This window comes from Mandrillus leucophaeus, unplaced genomic scaffold, assembly GCF_000951045.1.
Source record: "Mandrillus leucophaeus isolate KB7577 unplaced genomic scaffold, Mleu.le_1.0 Scaffold110, whole genome shotgun sequence".
Classification (NCBI taxonomy): domain Eukaryota; kingdom Metazoa; phylum Chordata; class Mammalia; order Primates; family Cercopithecidae; genus Mandrillus; species Mandrillus leucophaeus.
This window is the reverse complement of record NW_012099210.1, coordinates 1640108-1648768: the sequence shown is the minus strand read 5'-3', so window position 1 is coordinate 1648768 and position 8661 is coordinate 1640108. Positions and strand designations below refer to the sequence as shown.

At 36.3% G+C, this 8661-nt stretch overlaps 1 protein-coding gene across 2 annotated transcripts in view; it reads right to left on the bottom strand.

Annotated features, from left to right (window-relative positions):
• Window positions 1-1576: 1576 nt before the first annotated feature.
• PLA2R1 (phospholipase A2 receptor 1, 180kDa) overlaps window positions 1577-8661 on the bottom strand; it is a 118706-nt gene continuing 111621 nt past the window's right edge. The window contains exons 26-30 of one of the 2 annotated variants that reach the window (XM_011991528.1): window positions 6973-7113; window positions 6361-6477; window positions 5027-5203; window positions 2208-2240; window positions 1577-2071 (exon numbers count right to left, since the gene is read on the bottom strand). In XM_011991528.1, the coding sequence (XP_011846918.1) occupies window positions 1857-2071; window positions 2208-2240; window positions 5027-5203; window positions 6361-6477; window positions 6973-7113 (683 nt within the window). In that variant the 3' untranslated portion in view covers window positions 1577-1856. The remainder of the gene's footprint in view (window positions 2072-2207; window positions 2241-5026; window positions 5204-6360; window positions 6478-6972; window positions 7114-8661) is intronic. The other variant, XM_011991535.1, reaches the window with a different exon arrangement.

Genomic DNA, 8661 nt, shown 5'->3' with positions numbered 1-8661 from the left:
TCATATAACATCTTTTAAAAAATGAAGTCCCAATACTTAAAAAATTATGGAAGTAGACTGTCTCAGTGTGTAAATTATTATAACAGTAGCGAAGAGCTGCTTTTGGAAGCTGGGTTAACTGTTGCAGGCCACAAGGATTCCATTCTTAGTGGTACGCTCTTCAAATTGTATTTCTAATGATGATGGTTTGCCTCCTAGAAATTCATTCATACTTTCTCTCAGAGCTCCCCCTTGTGACTAGTGGCCACTGGTTTTGAGGCAGTTGGTTGTAATAATTAAAATGCACACTCTCAGGGAGGCCCTGAGAGCCCGCAGTTTCTCTCTATCATGGAACTTTATTTCATTTTCATAATCACTTGCTATTTTCTGCATATGCATTTCTTTACTGAGTTACTGTCAGTTTTCCCTCATTAGAAAATAAGTGCCATGAAAAGATAGCCCTTACCCCAAGTTGCTCACCTTAGCATCTCTGTTTCTAGAACAGCACTTTTTTTGAGTTGGGGTCTCATTCAGTTGCCCAGGCTGGAGTGCAGTGGAGCAACCATAACTCACTGCAGCCTCCAACTTCTGGGCTCAGTTTATCCTCTTCCCTTAGCCTCCCAAGTAGCTGGGACTACAGGTGCATGCCACCATGCCCATTACACTTTTTTCTTGATAAAATCCAATAAACAGTTATGTAATGAGTACATTTTTAGATATTGATTATGAAGCTGTTTTCTTTATAAGGAACTAAAAAAGGAAAATAAAATCTGTAATTTTTTATTTACAGACAGTATCATAATCATTATTTACCATCTACACTAAGTAGACTAATATAAAAGGAGATGGTTCCCAGAAAATAGCTTATTAAATAGAACACCTAAACTCATTTACATAATAAAGATATCTAGATTACTAATTTATTTAGTACTTCTCAACAATCGTCTGTCTGGTTCTAATGAAACTATAATTCAGATCTTTAGCTCTTCCCCTTTAAATCCAAGTTACATTTTATATCTTCCAGTTGTTAAGAGTGTTAGATATTATTCTACATCTTTAGTTTTTCAGAAAGTCCATGAGTTTTAACAGTACAACTGTTACAGTTTCAATATATTACTTTAAGCTTATCTATAAGACATTTTAAAATATCCAACTTAGTAATCATTTAGTAATTGAAGGTTTAAGGCCACATTTTAACTATATGGTTGTTTATAAAAGTGTGCTGCTAACGAAGGTCTTTGCCATTTAAAAGAAGGTTTTTTTTTCTCCTTTAGCTTGAGATGTTAGACCTAATAAAAATGAATGTCACCTTACATATCAGTTGAGAGCCCAGAACCTGTGATCCTTAAGCATAGAAATTAGTATTTTCCAAATCCTGCTATTAAAAGTGAATTCAAAAGAAACAACTAAGAATCCTCTCAGAAGCCCTTTCCTTTTCCTCTCATATACAAGAGTAATTGTTTTTTGCTTCTTTCTGTCTTTCTTAATGGTATAAGTGTGGGTAAATGTCTGACTAGATACCAGATTAGTTTTAATCCCCCAAATTTTAGTAGAGACACATTAATGCAAAAACTATTACTCATATTGATTTGAGAATTTTCAATAGGGAGTTTCTTTTAATAGTTCTTGTCTTTCTGAAAAACAACCAATGCATAATTTCCCCTTTTTAAGAATGGATCACAGTTTAGGGAAATGAATACATCAAAACCCATCTGATTTGGTTAAAATTCAAAACCAGTAATCACTTCAAGAATAATTAAAATAGTGACCCAATTCACATTCTAATAGCATGTGGGCTGTAAAGGGAAAGGCAGATGAGACTCCTGTTCAGTCTTCTTTACTCACCCTGGTGGCTGGGACATTCTCTGACCTCATTATTATTGGTCACTCTTCTCAAGATCAGAAATGAGAATATTTTCTTCTAAATGTACCGTACTAAAGTTGGTTGCCGGATAGTAAGGATTCCGAAACCCTGCAAGTCTCCCGAAGACACCACCGTTATGCTTGTAGATGCAGAAGGAAAGAGTGCAAATGGCCACAGTGACTATGAGTGTCAGGACTACCACAAGAGGAATGATGCTGTGACTTGGTCCTGAAAGAATATATATATATTTTTTTAAAAGAAAAATGTCAATGGCGATGAAGTAATGTAGATACTGTCATACAGTTGCTTTCTATCTTATTATTTCTAAGAAAAATCAAAATGTTCTGTATGGTTTCAAACGTACCTTTTTCTGGCAGCTTCTCTGCAGTGCGAATATCTAAGATCAAATACAAAAATTAAAATGAGGTTTTTCTTTTAATTCAGCAAAAATATGTCATTACTTACACAGGGATCAGCAAACTATGGTCCATGGAACAAACTGGGTCACCTGTTTTTACAAAAAATGTTTTACTGGAACTTAGCCACACTCATTCATTGATGTATCGTTACAGCTGCTTTCGTGCTACAATGGCATGTGACAGAGACCATATGGCTCCCAAAGTCTAAAATGTTTACTAGCTGGCCCTTTACAAAAAAATTTGCTGACCTTTGATTTACTGTAATCACTGTTATTAGTGCTCACAAACACACACCCTGTTTTTTTTTTTTTCAAGCCAAAAAGTTTTCATTCAGTTCCAGCACTGTGCTGCAATAAATATAGAGTAAAATATAAACCCTGCATACAAGGAACTCACAGTTTTGCTGGGATCTTATATGGAGTTTGTCCAGCAATGATAATCTGCCTGCCTCTTTACAAGGATTTTTAAATCAGCATCTTCTCACCTTTGTGGTCTCATGGGTCTTGGGGAATGAGCAACAGCTTCTCCATCCAAAAAGTTAGAGAGTTCCTGTTTTAAAACTTTCTACTGTAAAAACACATCTTTTAAGTAGATGTTATATCAAAATGTGAACTCTTCTATTTTTGATCTAGGTAAAGATCCAGAGAAAGATATAGAGAATGAACCAGAGGAAGAAGAAGAAATGGATTTGTGAGTAAAAAAAGTGCCTTGATGTCCTACTGATGCGCATTCACTCTGATAGACATGAAAAAAATAAACACCGTTACCAATAGCAAAACCATACTCTTAAAAAACAGATTTTTTTTTTTTTTTTTTTTTTTTTTGAGATGAAGTCTCACTCTGTTGCCTGGGCCCGAGTGCAATGGTGCGATCTTGGCTCACTGCAACCTCTGCCCTGGGTTCAAGCAATTATCTTGCCTCAGCTTCCTTAGTATCTAGGATTACGGATATGCGCCCCTACACCCAGCTAACTTTTGTATTTTTAGTAGAGATGGGGTTTTGCCATGTTGGCCAGGTTGGTTTCGAACTCCTGACTTCAAGTGATCCACCTGCCTCTGCCTCCCAAAGTGCTGGGATTACAGGTGTGAGCCACTGCACCTGGCCCAGACTTGTTCTTTTAATATAAAAACAATGCCATTTAACGTTGCATTAAACTGTTGAAAACACGTATTATTGTGTTTTTATGAAGACACTTCTTTTAAATTGATGCATATCAGATGCACAAATTTTCAGAATACAAGTGATAATTGAATATAGTCATACACTTTATACAGTGTACTTGGGATAACCATCACTTTAAACACAAAGATACATCTTTAAGAAAGACTGTTAAGAGTGTTTGTTCTCAGAATAGATGCAGTGGGCGGCATGCAAGGAGCACTTAGAAAACTTAAGAGTTTTCTCTGTAGTCCTTGATGTAGCCTCAGTTTGGACAGGCACTTTTCCCATCTGTAAAATGGGGATATTTAAATTGCTCCACAACCTTGGAAAGCTGCTACAAAGGATGAAAGGGTGTCATCTGCATAATAGGAAGCCTTAAAGTCCTATAAGACATGAAGTGTTTCTGATTTGTTCTTGATGTTTAAACGCTAGTGATAACTTGGTCACATTATTTATCAGGCTTAGCCATGTTTTTCACACAGAGTTGAGACTCACATTGTGGGGATTTCAGACATTGGTGCCCACACCTACAGTGTTTTCTCCTTCATTCCCAGTATCAGATCAGTCACCAAGGCTGGTGATTCTCTCTTCCTATCTCGCCCCTCCTCTTTCATTCCTAGTTCAATTACTTAAATTACAAATGTTTCTCTTCATAGCCTCATGAGTTCTACTTCATCACAGGTGTCTACAGAGCACATAGGGGTTTGTCTCTTCCACCACAAAGTTTAGCTCTTTAGCCTGGCACTCTCTGTGAAAGGATCCTACATTACTGTCCAATTTTATTCCCATCACCCCCTAACGTGAGCCCTTTGCTCTAATTGAAATACATTCTTAGTTGCTGCCTTTAATCAGGCTGGGCCTTTTCCTCTTCTGCTCCAGCTTCTATAATTCTCTTCATCCTTTGGGATCCTAAAACCTCACGTCTGCAGCCTTCTCTAGTAGTCCAGGCCACAGCGATCCCTACTTTATAATACTGACATCTAGAAATTGCTGTAATTATTATAGACATTTTCCCACCATCAGTGATCCTCCTTAACACCCTCTCTTTGGTTGTTTGCAACTGACTAGAAGTTTCTAGCTTAGATTTCTAAAATTATTGTTTTCTTTTTTAATTACTAAACACGAAGTATGTTGCTCATGATTAAGTTAGAATGTGACTTTTAGGACACATTATGCTTGCAACAGAGAATAACATCTCCTTGTCCACAACAAATGTGCATAAGCCTAGATTACATTGCCTGAGACAAAACATAAACCTTAAGAATTCTGAATAGCAGTCACCAGAATGAAGGTTGCTGGTTTACATTCCTAGTTGTATTTGCTTGAGGGAAAATGCTTTTTTGCCCATTAGGTGATCAACCAGGGTAACACAAGAAAAATCATAGTCTTTTAGCTGATTTATAATGATTTTTTTTTTTTTCCTATCAGAGAAAGAAGGAGCTGAACTATTCTCTGACTTGTTTGGTGTAGAACACGACAATAATGTCAGAATCTTTCTGAATATTCTCTAAACTTGGTTTTTAAAACCTTTAAATGCTGAAGAAATCAGTCACATTAGTTAAGGTAGAATCAAAATGAAGAATTACTCTCTGATTTTACCTACCTGCCTTCATTTTACATATAAAGCCCTTCTTTTCTTGACACGGGGATAGCTGCCATAATCCTTCCGGGATCCTCAGGGCAACACAATGATGGGGCTTGAAGTAGTCTGTGTCTGGCTTCCGAATGCCCCAGTTTGACTGGTCTGTGGGAGTTCCGTCAAACCACTTCATGGTTTCATCTGTGAGAAAATCGCCGACTCATTATGAATTATGTGCACGGTTACCAAACATACTAAGACTGGAATTAACCATAAAAAGCACCCCCTGAATTTAATGAGACTCTTGAACTAATACATTCAACTCAGTAAATATAGTCATGTACTCAGCATCAAAAAGTAGGCGTTAATAAAGTTACCTCTTTATTTTAGGTACAGTGTTCTAATTTAGGTCATTTAGGTTATCATGTTTCTTAATGTGACAGTTTGAATTTTGAAATATTCCATATATATACGATCAATTTAAAGAAATCATTTGATAAACAAAACTAATTGAGTCAAGAAAAATCCTTTGAAGTCCTAACATCTTCATCATTACAAAATGGCTCGCTTTCTAAAAAGATTTTACAGTGAATTTCTTTAATAGCAAGCCAGCCATGTACCAAAGGGGTAGGGGCGGTAGGACAGTCCATCCCATGTGTGGGCAATAGTGTATTGTCTGAAAATAATTTAAAACTAACAATACAGCTAACTAAAAGTTGGTCTGCTTTTTATTATCACCATCTGCTTGAAATTCTGAACAATGTTGGTGATTAAAATACTCCTCCTCGAAAGGGTAGGCTCACCCCCCACCTTGGTACACCACTATAACAAGCTCTCCATACCAATTAAAATAATTTTCTTCACAAGTACCTTTCAATAACCATCAATTACATAAAGAAAAGAATACCATGATTCCATTTTATTACAAACTCTGGTTTTTATGAGTAACAAATCAGAATCCTAACAGCACAGTTTATCATGGAAACATTTCCATAACTCTATTGTGCTTTTATAACATTTAGAAACCTGGGATATTTTCAAGTAAATATGGTTTTGGTATGCGGTGACTAAGTCTGTGAACACAAAGTTCCAGTCAAGCATCCTCCTGCTAAGCATAAAGATAAACATGTTATTGTTTGTTTGTTTTTATTTTTGGTGTTCTGGGATTATTTTAAAAGACAAAAGCGTAGAGAAAAGGGTTGCAGTGTTGTTTTTGGAAGAAATGGCTGTAGGCTTCATGCTATTTTTTTCCACAGAAAATGTATCCAAGGAGAGTTTTCTGGCTCACAGATGCCATTATCATCAGCTTTAACAACCATGTATTTATTTATGTCCTCTCCTCTACCCAAATCACTTACTGTTACCATCAAATTGAGCATTCAACCAAACCATCTGGACAGAAGAACCAAAAGCAAACAGCTCTTCTAGGAGAAATGCATTTTCAGCCTCATCCTTGATTGTTAAAAGATTAGAACCTATAAGAGAGACAAGTAGCAAAGGAATATTTGTGTTTACACATAAATATACTTAAAAAAATGTTTCCTATACCATTATTTGTAAAGCTCAGGTTTTGAAAAGTGAAAATTTCCATTGTAAATAAGATACTTTAAATTAAAAAAGTAAAACCACAGTTTTAAAAAGATATAAGCTTGCACTTCAGAAGTTAAGGCATAGAATATTAATTTTAGGGAACATTCAAAATTCATAATGCAAATGCATGCAAAAGGAACGTTTTCTTCAGAAAGTGCAGTATGCTGAGACATCATCTTAGGTTTCCAAATTTACACTGGACACTGTTTCATATAGTAGCTGTCCTCCAAACAAGAAATTTTAATAGTATTTATTTTTTCAATAGTTTTTGTTGCTTCTAAAGTCACTAAATAATGGGATGAATAAAGAAATCCACATTGTTTACTGAAATGGCAAGAAGGAGCACATTAAAGCATTTTTACCATCACAAAAACAATTACCTTCCTTTTTGCAAAATTCATGAGCAGCCTCAAAACTCATACTGTCTAGGACTGTAGAAAAACTGTAGCAATTACTTTTAAATTTTATCCAGGGAATAGATGTTTCGGAGCACAACTCTGGGTGTTCAGATGGTCTTGTTTCTGTGAAGAAAAACCAGTTATGATTTCAGGGTGGTGACTGGGTTTATTTATTGAGATAAATATTATACTACATTTTATAAAAGACCAAGCTAAATATATGTAACAAGATTTTCATGGTAATACTCCAAAAGATTGGGTTTCATGTAAATGATTATAAAACTACGGCCAGTTTATAGCATTTCTGACAGAAAGAATCTTTACATAAACATAACAAAATATGCTAATGCACAACTTTGTAGGCTTAGTTTGGGTGCTGCCTGGGTGAGCGTGGCTCTTTCATGTTTACAGTTAGCATCCTAAAGGTTGGAACAAGCAGGGGCTATGACTCCCAGAGAGAGTGGCAGCTGACTGACGCTGGCAAAAGAGATTTCCAAATGTATGCATTTCATGCAGTGCCGTGTATCACAGATTTGAAAAGTCCTTACCCACTAATAAACCTATGAAAGAAAATAATGCATTCAATAAAGTATCATAATGTAGCATAACATAAAATAAATAAGGGAACTCCAGGGGGACTTTATTTCAGAGAGCCAGCATGAGAGTTAGACACATCCATGCTGAGATCCCGGCTCCACCACTTACTAGCTGCGTGGCCATGGGCATGTTACCTTGCACTTGGTTTCTTTATCTATAAAAGAGAGCTAACAACAAAACCTTTAAAAATTTTTTTCTTAAATTACAGAAAACTTTTTAAGAGACAAAGTCTCACTCTGTCACCTAGGCTGAAGTGCAGTGGCAAAATCACAGCTCACTGCAGCCTCAAACTCCTGGATTCAAGTGATCCTCCAGCCTCAGCCTCCCAAGTAGCAGACTACAGGCACGCACCACCAAGCTCAGATAATTGATTTTTTTTTTTTTTTTTTTGGTAGAGAAAGAGTCTCACTGTGTTAATCAAGCTGGTCTCAAGCTCCTGGTCTGAAGAGGTCCTCCTGCTCTTGCCTCCCAAAGTGCTGGGATTACTGGTGTATGCCACACAGCCACCTTCCTTACAAGTTGAGAAGTTTCAATGAGTTAGAGCCTGACACTTCTTAAGCATTCAATAAATGCATTGTTATTGAAAGGACAAGATTCCAAGAAAAGGCAAGAGCTAATAAAAAAAAAAAAGTTGGGGGGGAAGGACAGCTTTTATGGTGTTTTAGAAGCACAATTAGCTTTTCCAAGATACATGTGGCTTCATTTACATTTAATCTGGATTGTTTTGATCTAAAGATATATAATTTGTATGTTATTTGATACAGTACCCAGAATGCAAGTAAATACATGCACTTTTACTAAATGAGAGATTTAAAAGGAGGCCAGCTTGTGTTAGCGAATTCTGTGCGGGAAACCTGATTTCTACTCTTGGTACTGGTGATGGACAGCTGTGAGACACTTAGGAAGCTATTTAATGCTCTGAATTTACATTTCATTTTTAATAAAGGGGTTAGGACAGGTGAACTTTAAGTGTAAATGAGATATTATGTAAAGTGCAGAGCCAGATAGCTACAAAATATCCAAACAATATCACCATCATCTTATTGTAGCTCTGGAATCCTATCCATCTTTGAT